General features: G+C 35.2%; 1 protein-coding gene across 3 annotated transcripts in view; it reads right to left on the minus strand.

Moving 5' to 3' along the window:
* Positions 1-751: 751 nt before the first annotated feature.
* The window catches only part of KIF3A (kinesin family member 3A), a 55,683-nt gene continuing 43,787 nt past the window's right edge, over positions 752-12,647 (minus strand). For all 3 annotated transcript variants that reach the window (XM_038552133.1, XM_038552132.1, XM_038552131.1), the window contains 8 exons: positions 12,199-12,355; positions 11,637-11,817; positions 10,768-10,878; positions 10,293-10,418; positions 7,508-7,561; positions 7,028-7,096; positions 6,305-6,429; positions 752-4,012 (listed from right to left, as the gene is read on the minus strand). In XM_038552133.1, coding sequence (XP_038408061.1) covers positions 3,964-4,012; positions 6,305-6,429; positions 7,028-7,096; positions 7,508-7,561; positions 10,293-10,418; positions 10,768-10,878; positions 11,637-11,817; positions 12,199-12,355 — 872 coding nt within the window. In that variant the 3' untranslated portion in view covers positions 752-3,963. The remainder of the gene's footprint in view (positions 4,013-6,304; positions 6,430-7,027; positions 7,097-7,507; positions 7,562-10,292; positions 10,419-10,767; positions 10,879-11,636; positions 11,818-12,198; positions 12,356-12,647) is intronic.

Below are 12,647 nucleotides of genomic sequence, written 5' to 3' on the forward strand. Positions count from 1 at the left end.
CCTTTCGCTCAGGGCATGATCCCAGGGTCCTGCCTGGGATCAAGTCTCACATCAGGCTCCCCATAGGGAACCTGCTTCTAACCTCTGCCTATGTCTCTGCCTGTATTTGTCTCTCACGAATAAATGAGTATAAGCTTAAAAAAAATTGGTGAAAATAATTTTAAGAGAGAAAGAGGGGGATCCCTGGGTGGCACAGCGGTTTGGCGCCTGCCTTTGGCCCAGGGCGCGATCCTGGAGACCCGGGATCGAATCCCACGTTGGGCTCCTGGTGCATGGAGCCTGCTTCTCCCTCCTCCTGTGTCTCTGCCTCTCTCTCTCTCTCACTGTGTGCCTATCATAAATAAATAAAAATTAAAAAAAAAAAAAAGAGAGAAAGAGAGCGCATGGGGTGGTGAGGGGTGGGGGCAGAAGGAGAGGGAAAGAGAATCTCAAGCAAGCTCCATGCCCAGCACAGAGCCCAACAAAGGGCTCAATCCCAGGACCCTGAGATCATGACCTGAGCCGAAATCAAGAGCAGAATGCTTAACCAAGTGAGCCACCCAGGGGCCCCGAAAATACATGTTATCAATTAGAAGAAGCACATTTTAAAACCTTTCTCCCGGGTTTGTTTCATAATGATTTGTTTAAAGATGCACTGGGTTCTTTAAACCATACAAAATTACAATGCCAAGCGTAAAGTATCATGCCCATTAGTATCAAGATGCACATAAACACAAGATAGTTCAGGAAAAAAACAGACCACCACTATAGGTATTAGATAAAGATTTTTATTTCTAACTCAACCATGCTGCATGTATACATACAATATCAATATATACATTTGAACAAATATAATTTATACATGAAATACAATGAAGGTGTGGCTTTTGAAATTAATGCAACAAACTCACTGTAAGATTTGCAATTTTGGCCAGTATACAGTCTGTAGTAATCCTACTGAAGTTATTAATGATTTAAATTAATCAAACTGCAGTATTGGTTCAAAGGCACTAGGAAGATCTAGGTTTTCTTCTAGCATTTTAAGAACAAAGAATAAGTGAAAAGAAAAACAAATGTATACGTTAAGAAATTGGGCAGACACTGGCGTGCTTAAATGTAAACTCTACCCATTCCTTAATTCACAGCCCTGTAGGAAAGAGAGGGATTTCCCTTAATTTAAGAGTTAAGGGGAAAGATATTTTTAAAAGACTGAAAACAAAAACCACTCAAAATCCATAACCATAATTTTAGAAACATGTTACAGATGAAGTAGCAATGCCCTCTCCCCTAAAGTACCCTTAAATTTCTTGCTGCAAAAAAAGGTCCTGTTTCCCCAGAAAAAAAAGAAGACATACCTTGTCAAATGGACTCTACTTGCCAGACAAACACAAAGATGCAGGCCACCCCCATACCTTGATTAGGCTTATATTTTACAAGAATCTAAATGAAAATGGGGGGGGCTGCTAGTATATTTTAATATCCTAATTATTAGTATGGATAATTGAGGTTTTAAAACAGGGTTTATTAAAGAAGCTACCACAAACAATTAACATACTACCAAGGCTCCTTTTAATAAATAAACATTACTTTTTTAAATTAAAGAGAAAATATCTACTCAACAACCTATTTATATGTGACACTCATTTTAATTTTGCCTATTTATATTTCCAATAATGAGCAGGTTTCTTCATCTATATTCTTTAATGAAATTAACACTGAAGTCACATAACATTTCATTTCTTGGACAAAGACATAGTACATGTGAAGAAACCACAGAATTGCTATGATTAAAGCTAAATGAATAGCTCTAAAGTCAGTATCCCACGTTTTCATATGGATATTCAAGCCTGGCTCGAATATATGATTTTGGTATTTCATAAAATGAGTATCTAATGTACATCTGGTATAATCAGTTCTAGTGTAAACCCTTTAAAAAAAAAAACTGCTAAAGTGGTCTGTTTTGTAAATTCTTCAATGTTTTGAGTTTTTACAGATTTCTTTTTGTTATTGCAGCGGAAGTGGAATAGAAAAATAAATCTAACATACTGGCTTAAATGTCCTATGTTTTAAAGCTTAATGCAAAAGTTATTCCTTTCCCACAGCAAAGGGAATATAGTCAATAATATCTGTAAGAGCGCTGTTACGGTGACACATGGTAGCCACCCTTGTGGTGAGCACAGCATAACAGAGCAGTTCAATCACTATGTTGTACACCTGAAACTAATGTGACACCATGTCAACTATGCTCAAGTATAAAAATAAAATAAAATAAATAAAAAATAAAGTTATTCCTTTCCTATTAACTGGGTGGTTAGAGGCTAGACATAAGGACTTTTAAAAAGAAATATGCATCTTTTGTTTCCACTGGTAAAATTAAGATTTCTCTAGAGCAATTACTAACAGTTAAATGTGCAACTGCAATTGCCAAGATATTCTGTACACACAAAGCTTTCACAAGACACAAATTCACCTCTAGTCTTCACAGTACCTAAACAATGCCCCGTAGAAGTCATAAACCTCTATCTTACACATTAGAAAAAAAAAAATGCTGCTAGTTAAATGCAATTCTTATTACCTAGAAAATATTCACTATACACAGGACATTTAGTACACCACCTCCGGAATGTACTTTAAATTTAGGGACACATTATTACCACCAACTTACAAGTATGCCACCTTTGCTCACCCCCACTCTACACACAGCTTTGTAACTACAAACCAATATTTAACCAAACTTATTAAAATACTGTTCACTTAGTAAATACTTATTTATGAAGTCTCAAACTTGCAACCAATGGACTTCAGGGCTGATTATACAATTGTAAAACTCACAGAAGGTATATTAAGTGGTTTAGAAGTACCATAACTTACAAAAAATTTAAAATTTTGTAAGCAGCCAACATAAGAACAATTCTAACTATTACAATTTATTTTACCATATTTTTTTTAGTTTTAGAGGAATATGATCTGAAAGTTGTAAATAAAAGAAATTGAGGGAAGAATTTTTTTAATAAAATATGAATAAAAATAAAACAGTGTTTTCTGCTTTGGTTGCATTTTGTGGAAAATGGAGACCTTTCTCATTTGGGAAATACAGAGCAATTTCCAACACAATTTAGAACTCAGACACAGAAAAGTATCCACTAGTTATACTTCAAAGTGAATTTTAGAAAATATACATATATGGGCAAAGATCAGAGACCAGTATTAGCTTCTTAATTTTCTGCAACTGTGACTCCTTTATATCTATGTACAAATTCAATGCTTCAAAAGAACACTAAACCATAACAAAAAAAGTGCATTTTGACTTGAAGTGGCAAAAAAGGTCATGAGAAGTCTAGAAGAAACATATTTCCAACTTTTGTATTTTAAACATGTATACTTCTAAGAGTTGACGGCTGAATTATAAAATTCTCAAAAGATCAGTAAGATGAGTCATTTTATACTTAAAATGCAATGAATGTTAGTGTAAAAATTAGATTATTTTTAAACAGACCAGGCAGGTGTTAAGATCAAATAATTTCTTATATATGTAGCCCATACATTCATATATGACAGCACAACAACAAGACAAGGAGATCTGCTACTTTCTGTGTGCAAAAGAGGACATACATTGTTTGTTTTCTATTCTGACTACCTAGTTACCTAATCATACAGTAGCTGAATAAATCACTAGCAGATTTATGTATACATTTAAACTGCAACTCTTTATAGTAAGAGCTGCTCCCCCAACTTCCCTGCACAATTATAAACTGGAGCATAATACAACAATTTGAAGGATTATCAGTTGTACAATTTCAATATGACATTAATATATATATATTGGCTAAGACTTATTAGGCAAGTCATTAGTTCCAGTCTTACTCCATGAATTACAGCTTCCATTATTTGAAATTACAGAATAGTCTTCAGTGTTTTAATTAAAGACTTTGTCCAGACATGAGAATATCACTAATTTTTATTGTGACTTTAAATCTGTAACATTTACTGAAGTAAAGAGTCAATTACAGTTTCAGGCTTTGCAGAACGCTTTCTGTTTGGAGAAGAGAAAAAAGACAACATGAATGCTTTTCTAGAAGACTGAATGCAAACACTTTACATTATGTAGCAGGTAAAACAGGGTGGTCATAGGTCTAGAAACAGGCCAATGTCTGACACGTTTGACCATGTTAGGAGATCAATTAAAGCCCACCTTTTTAGGCCAGGGGAAGTCATCTAAAGTACATGCAAGAGCATGGCACTCCATCCCACCACCAGAATGTAAGGGATTGAGTGGATGAAAACTTTGAAATTGGACTAGACAGGCCACGTGGGCTTCAGACTTGAACCCCTTGATTATCTGCTCTGGGGCATGCTGAAGGTATAGGTTTGTTCAGTGAAAAAAAAAGAGACACAAATCATCTGAAGCAACAACTTACAGACAATGTATAGGAACCAATGGAAATGCTACATGAATGTACTATGTTCACTGGAACTTTGCTTGGCACACCTAACTTTGAATTTTTTTTTTTAAGATTTATTTATTTATGATAGACATAGAGAGAGAGAGAGGGAGGCAGAGACACAGGAGGAGGGAGAAGCAGGCTCCATGCCGGGAGCCTGACATGGGACTCGATCCCGGGACTCCAGGATTGCGCCCTGGGCCAAAGGCAGGCGCTAAACCGCTGAGCCACCCAGGGATCCCCCGAATTATGAATTTTTAATGAGGATATCACATTAAGCATTATCAGGTAATACAATGCATTATCAATAAACTTTATATTGTATATATTTAGCTATGTTTATGGCCATCTATTGTTTGGAAGGCTAATGGTAAGAGTTTGGCTCATCTAAAAAAAAAAAAGTTTGGCTCATCTAAGGTAGGCTCAAATGAATTTTTTTTTTAAAGATTTTATTTTTATTTATTCATAGACAGACAGAGAGAGACAGAGAGAGAGAGGCAGAAGGAGAAGCAGTCCCCGACGTGGGACTCAATCCTCGGTCTCCAGGATCATACCCTGGGCTGCAGGCAGTGCCAAACTGCTGCGCCACAAGGGCTGCCCATGAATTTTTTTTTTTATGTTAAACTAAAAAAGAAGTATTTTTTAAGTGAGCATTCTGAAAACTCTATTCACATACCTTATCAAATTGTTTCTTTTAAGTCCTAATGGTTAAAAAAAAAGAAAGTGACTAAAAACTATGAGATGTCATTTAAATAATCTGGATTTCTAGCTCCTCCTCTGAAATGAGAAGATCCAGAAACAATAGGCCCTTTATTCCCAAAACTAACTAGGAACAGGGTAGTTGCCACTTAATCCAGACAGACCACTCTTCACTTTGCCCCAGTCCCAACCACTGCCTATTTTTCTTAGGCTAAGGCCAACTGCTTTACTACTTATCATCACTTTTCATTGTAGTTTTTCTTATTAACTGCAGAGTTAAAAGGAAAATATCTTTATTAAAGATGGGAAAACGAAAGATCTAATGAGATTTGTATTTCTTTGATTTCTTCATTCACTAAGTATTATACACATGGGTTCTGTTGACATATGAAAAGTTTTTAACAACTGGCACCTAAATGCGATTTTAAAAAAAAAAGGTAAAAACTTGTACACTTTTAAAATGCTACTGATTCCTGAGTTCAACTATACCAAATTTAAAAATGTTAGGTTACCATCTATGTTATGTAACACAAAGATAGTAAAACCATACAACTTCATCTTACAAGTAACTGAGAAGTCTACATACTCAAAGTAGGGGGAAAATCAAGCTTATTATTTCCTATCATTTCAGGAGGCCCATGTATTACAATCAACTTAAATAAGCAGGATAGTAATGTAAGGAAAGAAGAAAAAAATAAGCTTCAGCCCTGATTTCCCTGGGCTTATTATATATGATATATATGGACTACTCAACAGTCAAAACCAGCACTCAAAGGAGAGGGAAAGAATGGTGACTGAGAAGGTCAAGGTTATTGGGGCAATGTTTATGATAGAAAAGCAAGGCAGCAAATACAAGACTTTGGGAGTTGAGTAGGCAAATTAAGAACCATTTCAATAGAAGAATTACTGTTAAGAATTAAGGAATTAAGATAATAGATGACTTCTAATACATTTGGATAGAACAAAGTAAATTAAACTCTACTGGGGGGCTAAAGAAGTTGGAAGACTTAATTCTTTAGTTTTTACTTACTCAAATCATAACTATATAAGGACTCTGATATTTATTTAAATACATCTAAAATGCAGCTTTTTAATAGAACTAAAATATTTATTATGTCAACTAAATTTCCTCTCAATGTGTCTAATTAGAATATCTTACTGCCTTTTATTTCCTAGTGCCTTACCTTCGCCCTGTCTTTGGCCTTGCTTTCCCCTTAGAAGTCCGTGGTCTCTCTAATTTCATCAAGGACTGCCGGAGACTCTCCTCAGTGTAGGCAAGATACACGTGGGAAAGGTCCACTTCAAAGGGCTAAGTAAAGGGAACAAACAAAAGACACTCTTATAGGAAGCATTTAAACCAGATTTGAGGAGAAGATTTTAAATACTGAATAAACTCCTAGAAAACACCTGCAGGACACAAGACCAAATAAATGTGTAAGGATATCTTTTAATGCCATTTATCTCAAATGTATTCACCAAAGGGTGGTAAATAAGAAGCCCTGACATACTATAAATTCCTTTCTAGGAAAGGAACACTTGTTTTTTTCCCTACACCTGCTACTTCCTCTTGCTGACTTATGTCTAGGATTAGCTTTGAGAAGTACAGACCCATTCTGGTCTCTATCAACCCACGGCCTAGAGAGGTGGTGAAGTGTGCTCTGAAGAAGCGCCATGTCCCTCCTGTGGTGCAAAGCCTAAGCCTGCTCTCATGACTTTTTTTTTTTTTTTTTTTTCTCATGACTGAGGGGAGTAGAAATGTTCTCTATTACCCCTCCAAAGGCTTCTCTTCTCGGAGATCGGCCTATTTTTCAGCAGAGCTGATTAACTTATATCATAGTGATAACACAACTTAGTGACCCACATTACTATAAAGAAACTGTAGTTCAAAAAAAAAAAAAAGCACTCACATCTTTCTCTTTTTTATCAGGAGCTGGAGTCTGCTTCCTCATGTTATTTCCTGTGTAAGCAACACATTTCTCAAAAAAGGAAAATAAAGAAGAGGGAGGAAAAATGTCTTAATTAGCAACTAATATTGTAAACAAGGCAAATTACTATGAGATATACTGATGTTACACTCATAAAGCATTCTGAAAATTTGAATGTTGGAAAAGAAAAGGACCTACAGGTCATACAGTCCTAAGAAGGCCTAAACTACACCATTTCCAAGATAATAGAACTATAGTAACTATAATATAATTAATTAGTATATTAGTAGTAACTAATATAGTAACTACAATATAGTTAATTAGAAAAATATCTTATCCACCCTAGTGGCTTCTCATCTGATTCATTGTCTGGACCATCCTTCTCTCCCCAAAGCCAGCACAGACCCAGTCTATAGGAAACACTCTATAAGTATTTCATGAAAGGATGAAGGTAATACTCACTAGCTGCCATTCTCCTATGTCTTCATTCCAATGGACATAGTTTTCAATCATTTCCTTTAAAGAGTCAAACATGGTCTAGTGTTAATGTTTAGTAACATTTGAAATACTGGAAAATATTCATAAAACTACAATCTTATTAAGTAAAAGAAGTTGCCTCAAAACATCACATATTGGATTATAACTTTTTTATACATTTAAAAAGAATACACTTTAAAAGAATACTTGTAAATGCAAGTAAACTATATTCTTATATAAAAAGCAAGTGAAGAACATGGGATTCAGGATTATGGTTACCTTGGGTTGGAAGAGGCAAAGGGATGGAAGAGGGAAGAGGAAAACCATTTGGTTAGAAGTAGGTTACTGTGGTGATACTAGCTTTTGCTATTCATGACAAGCTCATTACAAAATAACCCAAACAAACAAACCAAAAACTAACCAACTAAATAAAAGCAGGTCATCCAAGGACCAATAAGGAAATGTACCATAAACCAATAATTAATTCTGAGCACCCGAGTCCAGAGGAAAAAAAAATATTAAAGCGATTTTCAAAAAAAAAATCTTTAAGCTATATAGACTCAAAAATTTTTTAAAAATCAGTATGTTAAGGTGTACTAAAATGTACTAGAGGGGCGCCTGAGTGGGTCAGTCAGTTAAGTGTCTGTCTTCAGCTCTGGTCATGATCCCAAGGTCCTGGGATTGAGTCCCTCCCTATTCAGCAGGGAGCCTGCTTTTCCCTCTCTCTCTGCTGTGTCTCCCTGCTTGTGTGTGCTCTTTCTGTCAAACAAATAAAATCAATTAGTCAATCAACAAATTAAAAAAAATTTTTTAAAGATTTTATTTATTTATTCATGAGAGACACAGAGAAAGAGAGAGGCAGAGACACAGGCAGAAGGAGAAGCAAGCTCCATGTAGGGAGCCTGACGTGGGACTCGATCCCAGGACTCCAGGATCGCGCCCTGGGCCGAAGGCAGGCGCTAAACTGCTGAGCCACCTAGGGATCCCCAACAAATTAAAATTTTTTAAAACAAATAAAATGTACTAGAAAAATGGAAATACTGAGTAAAGAAACAGAAAGGCTGACTTTAAAGTTATACTAGAATTGAAAATCAGCAGCCACCTGGAGATGGATGGCAGTGATGATTGCAAAACACTGTGAATGTACTTAATGTCACTGAACCGTATTCTTTTTCTTCTGCCAAAATTTATTTATTTATTTTGGAGAGGGAAAAAGAAAGGGGGTAGGGAAAGAGGTGGAGAGGGAGAGAGTATGAGAGAGAGAGAGCAGGAAAGGGGAGAGGGAGAAAGAGAGTATCAAGCAGACTCCCTGCTGAGCACAGAGCCAGATGCAGGGCTTGACCTCACAACTCTGAGATCATGACCTGAGGTGAAATCAAGGGTCGGACGCTTAACTGACTGAGCCACCTAGGCACCCCTGAACTATATTCTTAAAAACTGTTTAAAAAGGTAAATTTTGGGAGACAAACAATAAGAAACACTCAACTATAGGAAACAAACAGGGCTGCTATAGAGGAGGAGGGTAGGGGATGGGGTAACTGGGTGATGGGCATTAAGGAGGGCACGTGATATAATGACCACTGTGTGTTATACGCAACTGATGAATCACTGAACTTTACCTCTGAAACTAATAATACACCATATGTTAATTAACTGAATTTAAATAAGATAAAATAAAAAGAAACTTTTAAGCATACATTACAATACTGTTAACTATACACAGTATGGTATATATATTTCTAAAGCTTATTCACCTTAAGTAAAACTATAAAATCTTTTTTTTTTTTTTTTTTTTTAAAAACTATAAAATCTTTAACCAACATCTCCCTGATTCTTTTTGCCCCCTGCCCTTGGTAACCACCATTCTATCCTCTGCCTCTATGAGTTTCACTGTTTTTTATTTTTAAGACAATAGCTTATATGTTCTTCTGTGTCTGATTTATTTCCTTCAGCATAATGTCTTTAAAGTTCATCCATGTAGTAGCAAATAGCAGAATTTCCCTTTTTTTAAAAAAATGAGTATATTCTGGGATGCCTGGGTGGCTCAGTGGTTGAGAGTCTGCCTTCGGCCCAGGGAATGATCCTGGGGTCCCGGATCGAGTCCTGCATTGGGCTCCCTGCATGAAGCCTGCTTCTCTTTTTGCCTATGTTTCTGCTTCTCTGTCTCTCATGAATAAATAAAAAAATCTTTAAAAAATTTTTAAAAAACAAAACAGCATATTCTACTACATGTATGCACATTTTCTCTTTCTATTGTCTACATTTAGGTTGTTTCCATGTCTTTGTTATTATAAATAATGTTGCAGTAAGTGGTATCTCCAGAAAAAAAAAGGTAAATTACATGTTATGTATATTTTACCATATTTACCACACTACACCACATGAAAGCACACATACACATGCACGCAACTGGTATCCATAAGCAGGTAGGAAAAATTAGCAAAAGAGTACTGTTTGTTCTATTTATAGGATTAATTATACTGAATGAATAAATAAGACCTATATCTTGATTCTGAATGCAATTACATAAATTTGGGTTCCTGCAAAGGGCTGAGAAATTCTTATATAGACACTTATATACTCAAACAGAGAATTTAGTATTAAGAAAAATTAATAGCTGAAGTGAAATGTGATGGCATTAGTTCAAGAAAATTTTACTGTCAACAACTTAAATGTAAATATTTACCACCAATTAAATTAGAATTTATAATCCTTATTTCTTCACTCCAACCAGTGATGTACTATCTAGAGCAGAAAACTTCTCTCTTACCTGATAATCTTGAGGTATAAAGTTATCAATGATAAGCATCTGAAGTCGGAGCTCCCGGCTAAGTTGTCGAATATTCTCCAGTAGGCCTTCAATTTCCCTCTGATGCTCCTGTTGGAGATCAGCCATCTACCAGAAAAATCAATAAAAATACTAAGGGAAAATAGGATTTTAAATATAACACAGTCCCATCCGATATAGGCACTGGTTTAAGAAACTCTGTAAAAGCTTACTCAGTTCTTTCATAAACAATGGACAGAATGACACTGCCCATCACTGTCTATGTCCATGTTATTAAGGTTGGAAATATACAATATAACTTAACAGCTAAAATTTGAAATTGCACACAAAGGAGAAAATATTCTTTCTTTAAAATTGTAAGCATACAGTGTGATCTCTTTAAGATTCATAGTCATATTTATTCAAAAATTTTTTTTAATTCAGAGCTACATTTGTAGGTAACTTCTAGGAGACCAACCTCTGATTTTGCAGCCATTAGCATAGTCCAAACTTTCTTTAATTTCTTGGTTTTTCCCTGTGCTTCCTCTTGCAAGCTGGTATATTTTTCTTCAATATCCAAGCGTTCTTGCTGTGACAAAAATTTATAAACTTCAGAATTATTTTCTTCATTAAATCATAAGTTATTTAACAGATGATAAAAATGTTTAGCAACTAATTATCTTTTTTTTTTAAAGATTTTATTTATTCATGAGAGACACAGAAAGAGAGGCATAGACATAAGCAGAGGGAGAAGCAGGCTCCATGCAGGGAGCTCAATGTGGGACCTGATCCTAGGACTCCCGGATCATGCCTTGAACCGAGAGCAGATGCTCAACCACTGAGCCACTCATGCGTCTCACAACTATTATCTTTCAAAGCAATTCACAGATCTGCTTTAAAATTTTATTAAGATTATAGATATAAGACAAATACCATATTATTTCACTTATATGTGCAATCTAAAACACAGAATAATGTACAAAAGTAAACAAAAAGCAGAAACTCATCACTACAGAGAACAGATGGCTGGGTTCGGGGTGAGACAGGCAAAATGGGTGAAGGGGAATGGGAGGTACAGGCCTTCAACTATGGAGTAACTCATGGGTATGAAAGGTACGGCATAGTGAACACAGTCAATGGTACTGTCATAGGATCATAGGTGACAGATGGCAGCTACATGTATGATGGGCATAGAATAACAAAGAGAGACATTTAATCATGACATGTTGTACATCTGAAACTAGTGTAACACCGTGTGCCCACTATACTTAAAGATAGTGGATATAAAGCTTTTCATTAGAGAAGTTAATACCTAATGCAAAGTGTCAACCAAAACCAGAAACTCACCTCTTTTTCCTCAAGTTCTTTGCGAAGTTGCTCTGCTCTTTTCCTCCGTTCTTCCAGTTCCATATTAGATTCTTCAAGAAGTTTCTCTTGTTCCTCAGCTTTTGCCAACAAATCAACACCACCAACAATTACCTTCTTCTCCAGGGCAGATAATTTCTCTAGCAAAGACTGATGTTCTTGTCTGTTGATTAAAAATGAGAATACTTAATATCCATCAATTATCTACTATCTACCAATAGTAGTTTCCAAAACTTTACAAGTATTTCAATGCAAAATTTCAAAAGAGGGATATAAACATGTAACATTTCTATCAAATTATATCACAGTGTAGTATTATGATTTAATCTCTAACATCCAAATCACTGATAATTTTTCCTCCTAGAGACAAAGTAATAAAAACAAATTTTTAGAAATAGAACAAATACCACAAAACCTTCTATCCAAAAAAGCTATCCTGAAGACAAAAATCAAGCCAATTACGATTCAATTTTCTTGCTTATACATCTTAAGAAAAATACCAGAAATCTAAATCACAAATCCCTCTCAATTAAGTATTACTCACTGGGCCTTAAGAAGATCTTTCTCCCGTTTCTCTAATTCAGCTCTAGCCTTGTTTCTTTCTTCTTCTTCCATATCAAGCTTTGTTTCAAGTGCTTTTCTCTCCTCATCAATTTTTGCTTGCATTTCAACCATCTTATCTGGGGACACTTTCTTTTTACCTATATGAGTTATTTAGTTCCAATAATCACTTTAGAGCACATTTTTCAGATTTGTAGAAATTATCTTCAATTATAAAAGATACATTCCTCAGTAATACAAAATCAAATATCAACATTATAAGGAAATCAAATGAATATTTTATTTCTATTTATTATGTTCCTGGAATATCTTTTTCACTAATTGCTAAACAAACTTGTGTAATTGTGCGATAACTACAAACAAAAATATGTGAAAGAGAAGCAAAACAGGTATGTAGGGGGAAAAAAGAGAAAGAAAGATTAATAAAAGAAA

The sequence above is a fragment of the Canis lupus genome, chromosome 11, assembly GCF_011100685.1.
Source record: "Canis lupus familiaris isolate Mischka breed German Shepherd chromosome 11, alternate assembly UU_Cfam_GSD_1.0, whole genome shotgun sequence".
Classification (NCBI taxonomy): Eukaryota; Metazoa; Chordata; class Mammalia; order Carnivora; family Canidae; genus Canis; species Canis lupus.